This window comes from Pipistrellus hanaki, assembly GCF_964339955.1.
Source record: "Pipistrellus hanaki genome assembly, chromosome: 6".
Classification (NCBI taxonomy): Eukaryota; Metazoa; Chordata; class Mammalia; order Chiroptera; family Vespertilionidae; genus Pipistrellus; species Pipistrellus hanaki.
Window position 1 is genome coordinate 15,226,680 of NC_140508.1, and position 11,372 is coordinate 15,238,051.

At 54.6% G+C, this 11,372-nt stretch overlaps 1 protein-coding gene across 2 annotated transcripts; it reads right to left on the reverse strand.

Moving 5' to 3' along the window:
- Positions 1–920: 920 nt before the first annotated feature.
- CST7 (cystatin F) lies at positions 921–10,560 on the reverse strand. 2 transcript variants are annotated; one of them, XM_084887131.1, is made up of 4 exons: positions 10,303–10,539; positions 5,729–5,901; positions 3,451–3,567; positions 921–2,603 (listed from the first exon to the last, which is right to left on the reverse strand). In XM_084887131.1, the coding sequence occupies exons 1-4, from the start codon at positions 10,370–10,372 to the stop codon at positions 2,481–2,483; spliced, it is 483 nt and encodes a 160-aa protein (XP_084743257.1). In that variant the 5' UTR covers positions 10,373–10,539; the 3' UTR covers positions 921–2,480. The 2 variants fall into 2 exon arrangements, with proteins under 2 accessions (XP_084743257.1, XP_084743258.1); XM_084887132.1 differs by having other exon boundaries at positions 923–2,650; positions 10,303–10,560.
- Positions 10,561–11,372: the final 812 nt, after the last annotated feature.

The following is an 11,372-nucleotide window of genomic DNA, read 5'->3' on the forward strand; positions in this document are numbered from 1 at the left end:
TGAAGACAAGCAGTTACCTCTGTGAGAGACACTGCATAAAACAGATTGGGATTGGGGGTGATAGAACGGTGGTGCATTATAAAACAGAGCCCCTTCTACTTAGAATTCGGGCCTGAGGACCTCAGGGAGGGAGGGTTTGCAGAAGCCTGAGGCTGGGGTACATAGTCCACTGGCTTCTGTCTTGGCTGGTTTGCCATAGTTTTAAGACTTTGTCAACTTATAGGAGGCAGTAAATTCCTGGACCCAAGTGGTGGTGTGAAAATTGTGGGTATACGTTAGGGTTCAGAGTTCTGAGATGGGGTTTGAGGCTTTCTCTTCCCTGCCAGGAGGAAGGTTAGCCCATAGCCTTCTGGCTGGGCAGGGGCGGTGGTGGGGTGGGGAATGCAGCTCCTAGTAGGGGTGCTGTGAGGCTGCGAGGCAGCCCTCCCCAACAACTTCCTTTGTATGAATTCTCATTTCTGACCTGCCTGTAAGTCCAGTGGCGTGGGGTGTCTGGAGGTCTGAGTAATTTTAGGACAGGCCTGGCCTTGATGAGCTCTGGTCTGTACTTACGTGTAAGTGAGAACTGACTGAGAGCTCAGAATCCGGGATCCTCCTCATTTGCTGCATCATCTTGCCTAAGTCACACAGGCCCCCATGAGCCGTGTCCTGAAGCCGCCTGCTTACACTCCTGGGGTTAGTGGTCCTGCCTTCTTGTTCGTGTAGGGGGTCAACAGCACAGAGTGAACTCGCTTATCTTTATGAAAGGACTGCCTTCAGGGCCCTTTGGAATCAGAGGATAAATTATATGTCTTGTGTCATAGTTGCTACTCCCGCCCCTGAATTAAATGACCAGAAGGAGGTGAATCAAGGCAGCAAAAACATTGAGGATTTGGAATTATAGTTTTCTGTCATCACTGAAGGAAGCTGTGGTTCATCCATTTTGGTTATTCACATTGATCAAGTTTATGACGTGTGCTAAATTGCCATACATATCCAATGCGGATTTCCTTTTTCCTGCGAATGATCAGGTCCATGTATATGTTTAAAGGCAACAACATACTTTGTACCAGCCCATAGTTTGAAGGAGGCCTCGGGAGGAAGAACTCCAGAGGGGGGCCTGCATCTGCACCAGGCTTTCTGGCAGGGGGTGTCTGGGGACATCTCTGAGTGAGGCCTCGGGGCTCGCAGCCTTCGGCATCTCCTGGGCTTCTGCTCTGTGGTCCAGTCTCACACTCTTCCAGGGCAAGCGCGAGGCCTGCCTTACAGGGACCCTGGGTGGTCTCCTCCTGTGCCCCCAGTGCAGCATGTCCACCCTTACCTTGTCTTCTCTCTCCTAGGGGAGTCTGTGTGTGTGAGGTGCTCCCTCTCCTGGGTGAGTCTGTGTGTATAGGTGCTCCCTCTCCTGGGTGGGTCTGTGTATATAGGTGCTCCCTCTCCTGGGTGAGTCTGTATGTGGGAGTGCTCCCTCTACTGGGTGGGTCTGTGTGTGTGAGGTGCTCCCTCTCCTGGGGGGATCTGTATGTGTGTGGGGATCTCCCTCTCTTGGATGGGTTTGTGTGTGGGGGTGCTCTCTCTACTGGGAGGATCTGTATGTGTGGGTGCCCCCTCTCCTGGATGATTCTATGTGTGGGGGTGCTCTCTCTCCTGGGTGGGTCTATATGTGGGTATACTCCCTCTCTGGGGGGGTGGCAGTGTCTGTGTGTGGGGTGCTCCCTCTCTTGTGGGAGTCTGTGTGTGTATGTGCTCTCTCTCCTGGATGGGTCAGTAGGGGTGAGGGTGCACCCTCTCTTAGGTGAATCTGTGTGGGATGCTCCTCCCGGGTGGGGATGTGTGGGATGTTACCTCAGCATCCTATCATACCCACTTGTCTAGACACAGCTGTGCGTTTGCTGTCTCGAAGGCAGCTGGGAGGATTGAGTGGGCATCCCCCGTCAGAAGGAAGCACAGCTGGCAGGTGGGTGCCCTCTGTGGGGTGCCCTTCCCCTGCCAGTTCATGGGATGGACACAGGCTGGCCTGTTTCTGCTCTCTGGTCTCCAGGATGTTGTGTTCGTGGACTAAAGGCTGGAAAGCCCGAGCGCTTTGCGGAAGTCACCTGGACTGGTCAGGCCCCCCGTGAGGGGGTCCCTCACCGCCCACCTCACTTCCTGAGACCCCTGGAGCAGGTAATGCAGCAGCCATTGGTTTGAGATGGTCAGTTCTTATTCATGTTTATTTATAACTTCATCCATGAAAGGCCAAGATGCTCAATTGCAGCTGAATCCCTTCGTCCAGTGCTGCAAGCATTCAGACGGAAGGCTAGATCCCGGGTTGGCATCGGGGACCCAGGGCCTGGTGGGAGGGGCTCCTTCAGGAGTTGAGAACCCAGCACATTTCCATTGGAGGATTCAGTCCTGCGTGTTCACACTCTGAATCCAGGTACACAGCGTCAGTAGCGTCAGCTCAGAAGAGAATTCCAAGTGTTTATTTTAACTGTGGGGTGGTCACTCTTCCATCCCAGTTACTCTGTAATGAACCGTGGGCACTTCCATTCTGCTTGCCGGGAGACACTACTTCGAAAGTGACAGCAGCCGAAGGATTGCTGAGAGGCAGTCATTGACAGTGGAGAATGGGCACCTCGGACCTGTGGAGCCAGGGGATGACCCAGACTTCAGAGTAGCAACTGAGAGTCTGAAACAAAGAAGGGCACCCTGAGAACCGTGCTGCCTGCCGCAGGGGCCACCTGCCTCACCGAGGCTGCCACTCAGCTCTGCAGTGTCTAGTGCTGCTGCCTGTGTGTGCATGCACCTGTGTGTGCGCGCGCACATGTGTGTGCACGCATGTGAGTTTTCCTTACTGAAGAGTTCTCTCCTTGCCCTGAGGGTCCTTGTGAAAAAAAAAGTCAAATCTACAGACATTGAAAGAATAATTCAAGAATATATGCTTTTGACGAAACCGGTATGGCTCAGTGGATAGAGCGTAGGCCTGCGGACTGAAAGGTCCCAGGTTCGATTCTGGTCAAGGGCATGTACCTTGGTTGTGGGCACATCCCCCGTAGGGGGTGTGCAAGAGGCAGCTGATCGATGATTCTCTCTCATTGATGTTTCTAACACTCTATCCCTCTCTTCCTCTTTGTAAAAAATCAATAAAATATATTAAAAAATATATATGCTTTTGCCTATAGTTACAAATTCTTAAATGTTGACGCATTTGATTTCCCTCTGCTTGTATATACACATTTCTGAATTATTCAAAAGGTCTTTTTTTGCTCTAACCTGCCCCCGAATGTGGATACGCCTCTGAGGAGGGGGTCTCCCCTCTGTGTCTGCCGTGTCTGCAGGATCCTGTTGGATGCTGAAGACCTGGACTCAAGAGTGAAATCTGGGACTGTGGGGGTAGAGAGAGGGTGAAGGAGTGTTTCCCAGGGCCCCGGAGAGAGGTGGGGCTAGGAAAGTGGCGAGGGGTCTGAGGAGTGAGGTCCCTTTGCTTACCATCTTCAAGGTGTTGTTGGTCTGGAAGTCACAGTTGTCCAGACTGGGGTGCTTGGTTTTCTTGCAGGTAGTTCTGCCAATTTCCATGTCCAGCATGTACTTCAGGCCTTTCACTATCTAAAGAGAGCAGAGGGCAGGACCTGGGTTACTGGGTTGGACTCAGCAGGAGATGGCTTTAAGACGGGTGTGAGGGTCTGGGACTGGCCCCTGCCCGCTGGAGAGGGAGTGAGTGGTGGAGAGGGAATGCGGACATACAGGAGCCACTACGGGAAGAAAGCCTGTGACTGGACCCCAGGCCTTCCCGGTTCTCTCCTTCATTCACTCTTCTCATTCCTGCTTGGGACTTAGCTCTTGGTTCCAGGGGTGAAACGGGGCTCTGTGTCCTGTCTTAGGACATATTCCTGCCCAGGTCTCTCCATCAGCCATCAGGAGGGGGCAGAGGCGGGTTGCCGTGGGGCGCCCTGGCCTCAGGGCAGTGGTGAAGTCGTGCCCTGGCCTCTCTCCCAGGCCCCGGTCACCCACAATCACCTGCCCTGGGTGGCCTCTGCATGGGGTGAGGAAAAGCAGTGCGTCTGCTGGCTCCTCACCATTCCGGGCAGCAGAGTGGGCATTTTATTTTCAGTTACAGCATTTCTTCACTTGCATGTGGCAACAACCTGTTCTTGCCCCACCACCACCTACCAAGTGAAACTCAGTCCCCAAGGTCACAGAGGGAGGGATAATGCACCCCGTCCCCCAGGGGCTCTTGGGCACTCGGCTCTGGGCATCTTGCACTGCAGTGATCCTGGAGCTGTGTCCTTGGAGTGATGACACTCGGGCTGTTTTCATGGAAATCTTATTAAAAACCCTTCCCACATCAGACTGCCTTCTGGAAAATACTTTTTAAGCATAAAAATGCACTGCTCACCCTGGCCAGCGTGGCGCAGTTGGTTGGGTGTCATCCCAAGCACCGAAAGGTTGCCAGTTCCATTCCTGGTCAGAGCACATGCCTGGGGTTGTGGGCTCGATTCCTGGGAGGGTGTGTACAGGAGGCAGCTGATTGATGCTTTGCTCTTGCATTGATGTTTCTCTCTTTCTCCCTCGCCCTTCCTCTCTCTCTGAAAATCAATTTTAAAATTCTTTTAAAAATACACTACTCTTAAAAAGTTTGCAATTGCCCAAAACAATGAACATGGTTGTAAAAATCACCTATAATTCTGTGACCCAAAGGTAACCAACCATTAATAATATGTACACATGCTGAAACCGGTTTGGCTCAGTGGATAGAGCGTGGGCCTGCAGACTGAAGGGTCCCTGGTTCGATTCCGGTCAAGGGCATGTGTCTTGGTTGTGGGCACATCCCCAGTAGGGGGTGTGCAGGAGGAGCTGATCATTGTCTCTCTCTCTCTCTCTCTCTCATCGCTCTTTCTAACTCTCTGTCTCTCTCTCTTCCTCTCTGTAAAAGAAATCAATAAAATATATTAAAAAAAATAGTATGTACACAGTGGTAGAGTCTTTCCTCCTTCCTGAACCCACACCCAGAGGAATGTGTGGGTTTTGTCCAAAGCTGGCTTCCCACATCCGGGAACTTCCTTTTGAGTGGCTGCACAGTATCGCTGGTCTTAGTAAAGGCAGAGACTGCTGGGTAACCCTGTCATCATTGTGGTTCATCACTATTCCGCACCCTTATCCCAAGCTAACCCTGTGTTCTCAGGACACAGATGACCAAGGCCTGGCTCTGCCCTGTAGAGTCCCCTCTAGGTGAAAGATCACCGAGCCATCCCGTGACGACTTCACAGGGTGTGACATTGAGGCAAGGCTGGTGGAGGAGGGGTTTGTGTGAGGGAAGGGGGTGCTCTTATGTAAAATAAGTCCAAGGTAGAGAATATCGAAAGGTCCTATGGGGCTGTGGCTCTGGTGAGGGGGTGAGGCAGGGGTGGGCCCTAGGCAGGGGCAACTGTGGCAGGTGGTGCAGTAGGCCCCTCCAAGGGGCAGCATCTTCACCAGTTTGGTTCCTGTTGCCCAGCTTCTGGTTTCTCCCCACCCAAAGCCGTCAGCAGGCCCACATCTAGTCCTCTTCCACCCCAGCCCACCTCTGGCCTACTCCCAGTGGCCCCACCCAGAAGAAGTTGGTTTCTGTAAGAGACAGTCACGGACATTTTGTTCAAATCTGGTGGCACTGGCGGCCTGGTTGCAGGCTCTCTGTGGCTGCCACCGCCAGCCTCCTGGCCTGTTTTGCGTTCTAGATGGCCAGGGAGCTGCAGCCTGGCCCTGGAGATGCTGGCCACTAGACCCTCACCTGGACCAGGGCTCTGTGGACATGGGACTCCTTGAACAAGAAGATGTCATTTGTGCAGTTGTTGAACCTTTCAACGCTGTATCTGGCTGCTTTGAGGACCCCTGGGTCGTTGGTCTTGATTGTTTTGGGAAATCCTGGGTACACACCGGAGTGAAAGATCTGGGAACAAACATCTGAAAGAGAAACACAGAACCAGATAAGAACATGTTGTTAATGCGGCTCTTGGTCCAGGGTCATGCTTCACACCTTGGCGCTCAGTTCTCTCTGCTCCCAGTGTGGTCCCCAGCCCGTCTAGCTCATCGCTCACCTGCCTTTCCCTCACCGATCCCTCCTCCCCTCACCATCTACCCTCTGCTCTCCTGTCCACCCTCCCTGGCCTGTCCAGCCCTCACCCCACAGTGCAATTCTTGTGAATCCCTATGGCTGCTCTTACTGAAAGCTGAGGATCAGGCGAGGTGGGTGTTACAGTGATGGCTTGGATCCAGTTCCTGTCCCTGCCCACACAGCCTCCTTCAGAACCCAGGGGTATTTCCAATGCGTGTTAAAGAAAACCTGACGTGTCTGGAGGTGGCTGAGCCTCGGGACAGGAAGTAGCCTCAGGGTGTCAGGAGAAGTCACTCCAGCTGTCCTTCAAGGCCGACTTTTGGCCCCCGACTCCTCAGCTTGTCACCAACAAGGAAGTGCCCCAGGCTGGTCCTGCCTTCTCACTGACAAGGAGGCTGCTGCTGCTTTCCTCCACCTCGGGGGCTCATGTCAGCATCTCCCCAGCTTCCAGGCCTCTCTCCTAGGGGCCCTGTTCCCTAGGCAGCACCAGAGAGCCTGGTGCTCCTCTCTGTGCCGCCTCTTTCCGTCTGAGGACAGGGCCAGGCCTGGGTGACTTCATCGCGCATGGCTCCTTTATGGAACCGGCACATGGTGGAGGGCGGGCGGGAGGGAGGCCTGGACTTCCTGTCCCGAGGAGGCCCATGTTTGGATAAAAGATGGGGAAAGCAACCTGAGGGGCTTCCCCTACCACCACATCCCAGTCTCTGACAGCCAAGCAGAACCAGGGACCCCAGCACCCTCCTTAGCACCCCATATCCTCCCTCCAAGCTCCCCCAGCAGCAGGCCCAGGCAGACCCGAGGATCCTCCCCGAGGAAGAACCTGACTTCACTCCTTTGTTCCGTCCCCACGGGCTGAGCCCTCTTCATCCTGCCTGGGCAGCGGGTGCAGAAGCTAATGTTCGCTGGAGCTCATATTCCGCAAATAAACAGGCAAGAGAACCATTAGCGCAGCGAGTGAGGAAAGGCAGGAGCTGTGCAGGGATTTGTCCGCAGGGAGCAGGTGGGGCTGAGCCATTCACACGGACCCGGATGGACGGCCTGAGAGGGGGCCGTGGGGCAGAGGGCTCACTCTGAATGGAGGAGGGGGTGGGGAGAAACACCCAGAGGCCAGGCTGGCCTGGGGTGGGTGTGTGCTCATCCAGGTTATGAACACTGGCTTTTATTATGAAAAACATAGGGATGTAAAAAACCCAGAGCATGCGTGAATTGCATGAATTGCAACATGGTCTTCATGAACATGGCCTTTTGTGGTTGGTGGCTCCTGTTGAATTTGTCATTTTTACTACAATGGCCATGTACTACTTGTATATTAAAAAGTTAAAAGTTTCAGGGGAAAATCTAAAAAGATCGGGGGGAGGGAGTGTGGGAAGAGGGCTTTTAGGTCTGTGAACTGCTTCTCTATACTAAGACTTTCCCCAGATATTCCTGAAAAATTGGCATGGTCCAAGCAGAGCTGCCCCACAGGCTGGCAATGAAGGCAGCAATTTTATTTCATTCGCTAAATTAAATGGTGCCAAGTTCAGCTTTTTGGTGCCACAGCTGGTGTCAGGGGCTCTGTGGCCACACGTGATGGTGACTGCCATCTGGGCGGCAGGGTTAGCAGCGGCAGGGGTGCCCAAGCAACAGGAAGTGGAGAGGGGATGTGAGGGCAGCAGCAGCGCCAACCCCACAAGCTCCCGGCTTAGAGATTCTGCTGCCGAGAGCTCCCCTACTCGTTCCACACAGCGCCCCTGAGATTCTGCTTTGCCGTCGTCCGGCCCTCCAATGACTTCCTCACAGAAGCGGAAGCCCTCACTGGAGCGGCTGAAGACTGGAGCATGACAACTGCTTCTGTCCCTAGAGCTCCAGGAGCTGGGCTGCTCAGGCTGCGTGGGGCCTGGAACCTTCCTTTCCCCGCTCCCCACGTGGCTCCTATGGCCACGCCCACTGATGCGACAAGGTGGGGACACTCCTCCGGGGGCTGTGCTCCTGACTCTCCGTTTTAACAAGAACCGCTTGGGGCAAAAGCTTGGCTTCTGCTCACCACTGAAGTCTGTGTACACGGCAATTTCCAGTTACTACGTGGTCCCTCACCCCCCACCGTGGATTCAGACAGGCATTGCCGGTTCTGATTGTAAGCTTACTTATTTTGGGTAGGAAATTTGAAAAATACAGGCAGTTTAACAAAAATAGTATATCTCAGTCTCGTAGGGGTGTCGAACTCAATCAGAGAAGGGGCCAAAATCTAAAATCCAGCCTAAATCGCGGGCCGAATGGTTTATTGAACAGTCATAAACTGACAATGTCATAAACTGACAGCGGAGTGCAGTGATGACAGCGCGGTGCGGGCCACATTGCAAGGCCTGGCGGGCTGGATTTGGCCCGCGGGCCTTGTGTTTGACACATGTGCTCCAAGGTAATCACCGTTAACCTTTTTAAATAAAATGTATTACCTTTAATTTTGCTTGAATTTAGCAGCATTAAAACAATGAAATGAAATCAGGTGAGGCTGAACCTCAGACGAATATTTAATGCTAGTTTCTAAGGGATTTTGGTAAAGTTACAAAGAAGTTATGAAAAATATTGAAGTGGCTTTCTTTTTAGTTAACGTGTTTCCTAAAATGTCAGTTTCGAGTCAGCACAGGGGTCTGAACAAACAATAAAAGCTCCATTTTTTAATTTTACAAAAAGTTGAAAAGTCACACCAGTTCTAGGATAATGCAAGAGAAATAAACAGGGAAGGGCCGATCATGAAGGAAAAGATCCCAAAAAGACTCCCCTTCGGGGAAGAAAACAAACAGGTCCCTGGACCCCAACCTGGAGTCAGCCCGCCTGCCTGCTGTCCTCTGCACTGTGTGGGACCCGTGCCCTGTGCGGGGGAGCTGAAGTCAGTGGGGGGCGGGGGAGGGGGAGCAGGAGAAGCCTGCTCTGTAACCCTTCTCACACCTCTTCAGGGGCCGAGCTTGGGTGCCCATTCTACAGGTGAGGAAACCGAGGCTCAGAGGAGTGCAGGGCACACTTAGTTCTAGAGACCATGCTCTCCTTTTCCTTATCCAAGAAGTATATTTTGGCAGCTGCTATGGGCAATGCCAAGATGACTCTGAGACTAAGGGGGCCAGCTCTGGTGAAAGGGTGCTACGAGTTGGCTAAGGATTCTCCACGCGTCCTGGACCTGCCCCTGCTCTGTTAGGGGACAGAGCCGAGGCAAGCAGAAGGAGCTTCCATGTAGCCTGAATAACTGCACCCAGGACAGCTGAGAAGGCAGGCACCCTCACTGAGGTTTGAGGAGTGTGCTCCTCTGGTCTGAGCACCCCCTTTCTCCCCCTGGCCAGTCCCCTCCTATGGCACTAGGGGGGCACAGGAAGACAGTGGCACCCCATCAGGACAGGCAGAGGAGTGGGGGAAGGCAGAGGAACCTGTTCCCATAGCCCCTGAGACTGTGCCACCAGGAGCAGGGTGACCCCTCCACGGTCTGGCCCCGTGTACCGTCCTGCCTGAACACCCTCCACCTGGTCTCCTTGGCCAGCTCCAGCCCCCCTGAAGAACGTGGAGGGCAGGAACCAGCCTCCGCCTGGGCATCGCCCCTGCCCCCCACGCCGCGGCTGTGACCCCAGCAGGTCATCCCGGCCTCCAGCACCAGCTTCCTCAGAGGTTCAAGGAGGTGAGTCAGGGGCCCTCCAGGCCGTCACCATCACCCAGGGCCTGTGCTTCTGGTGCTGGGAAGGCACCTCCATCTGTGTGTGTGTGTGTGTGTGTGTGTGTGTGTGTGTGTGTGTGTGTAGGCAGGGGGAGTCACTGGTCATGTGAACTGGGGACAAGTCGCCAACCCCAGCTGTGCCTCAGTTTCCAGGAGCCAAGGCTACCCCTCTCTTCCTCCCCTCCCCCCAGCCCTGGCCGGTCAGGAAGGGTGACAGTGTCTGATCACCAGGTCCTTAGAGCCGAGTCACAGGGCAGCAGCCAGCAGGCAGGCATGGCTGGCATCAGACAGAAACTGGCTGCCCACCCTCATTCTTCTGTCCCCATGGGGGCGCGTGGGGAGCCTCCCCGGATCAGGGAGCAGCCGAGAACAGAAGTCTTCCCTCATCTCCAGGTGGCACTCAAACCCCATTCCCGGACCCCTGGCCTCGTAGCCACACCTCTGCTGAGGCTGCCCACCCAAGTCTGTGCTTTGGGACCTGGGCATGGGAGGAGGAGGGTATGGCACCTGGCCTCTACCGCAGCCTGGGTATCGTGTCCTAGAGAGGCAGGAGCCAGGGGCACCCTCCGCTTACCTGGGGTCAGGTCCCCCGTGGCGCTTAAGACCAGGCTGCCCAAGGCAAGCAGCACGCAGGCCAGCCGCATAGCTTCGGGGAAGGCAGTGCCGGCTGTGGGCCCCAGGGGCGGTGCTGGGGCGCATGGTGGGGGGCCCTGCAAACTGCCCCGCCCAGAGGGGCTGCCTGCCTTGTTACTGGCAGGGGCGGTAGTTTCTTGCTAAATCATTTGACCAGAAGCTCTTCATCTCCCCATCTATGGGCTGCACTGTCAACCACTTCCTTTATTCAAGTTTCCAGGGTGCGATGATTCTTTTTTACAAGGGGAGGAGGAAGAGAATAAGACCTGTGAACAAGCCACCTCTATCTTCTACCCTCAAAGCACCCAGAAGAGACATGGCCTTAAAAAAATTAGCAGGGGTTTTCCAGAGGCAGAATCACTTGGATTTCCTTCTGCAAACCATACTTCTCAGGTCCAAGTCTGCCCTTTTCTGAGGTTTTGAGCGGCCCCTGCAGACTGCCTGCCTGCTGGCTGAGTGGACAGCCCCTGCCCGGAAGTGGGCAGACCTGCGTGTGGGAAGCAGCTGTTGAGGGCAGTGTCAGGGGATGGATGTGGTGAGGCGCAGGCTGCCTCTGGTGACGTCTGAGCTGGAAGCGGGAGAGGAGCAGGGTTTGCTGGCTGATGGGTCACGGCCTGGCTTCGGCTCAGAGCTGGCGAAGGAGGAGACAGAACAGGGTGGCCCACAGGTTCTAGCCCCGGCAGGGTGCCCGATTACCTGCCAGCTCCCCAGTTAGGACTGAGGCTCTGGAGCCAACTGGCCCGAGTTTGTTGAAATCCAGCTCCGAATGTTAAACCAGGTGGCCTTAGGGGTGAGGCAGCCCCAATGCTTCTGCTCCCTCTGATGGGTTATGGTGAGGATTTAGGAGTTTCTAATGCTCAGGGCCTGGATGACACCAGCTGTATGGGCAGCTCATGGGCAATGCAGGAGGTGCCCGAGCCTCATTGCTCCCAGCGCCACCTGGACAGCGAGTGTAACACATTCCCCGGGGAAGGGGGCGGTTGGACAGGCAGATACTGAACCAGAACTTGC

Excerpts from the sequence above, each read along its gene's own strand:
- CST7 (XM_084887131.1), bottom strand. The coding sequence starts at position 10,372 with ATGCGGCTGGCCTGCGTGCTGCTTGCCTTGGGCAGCCTGGTCTTAAGC. Across the intron at positions 5,902-10,302 it reads CACGGGGGACCTGACCCCAG|ATGTTTGTTCCCAGATCTTT; the intron begins GTAAGCGGAGGG and ends TTTCTCTTTCAG. Across the intron at positions 2,604-3,450 it reads CCAACAACACCTTGAAGATG|GTCCGAGGTGCCCATTCTCC; the intron begins GTAAGCAAAGGG and ends CTGGCTCCACAG.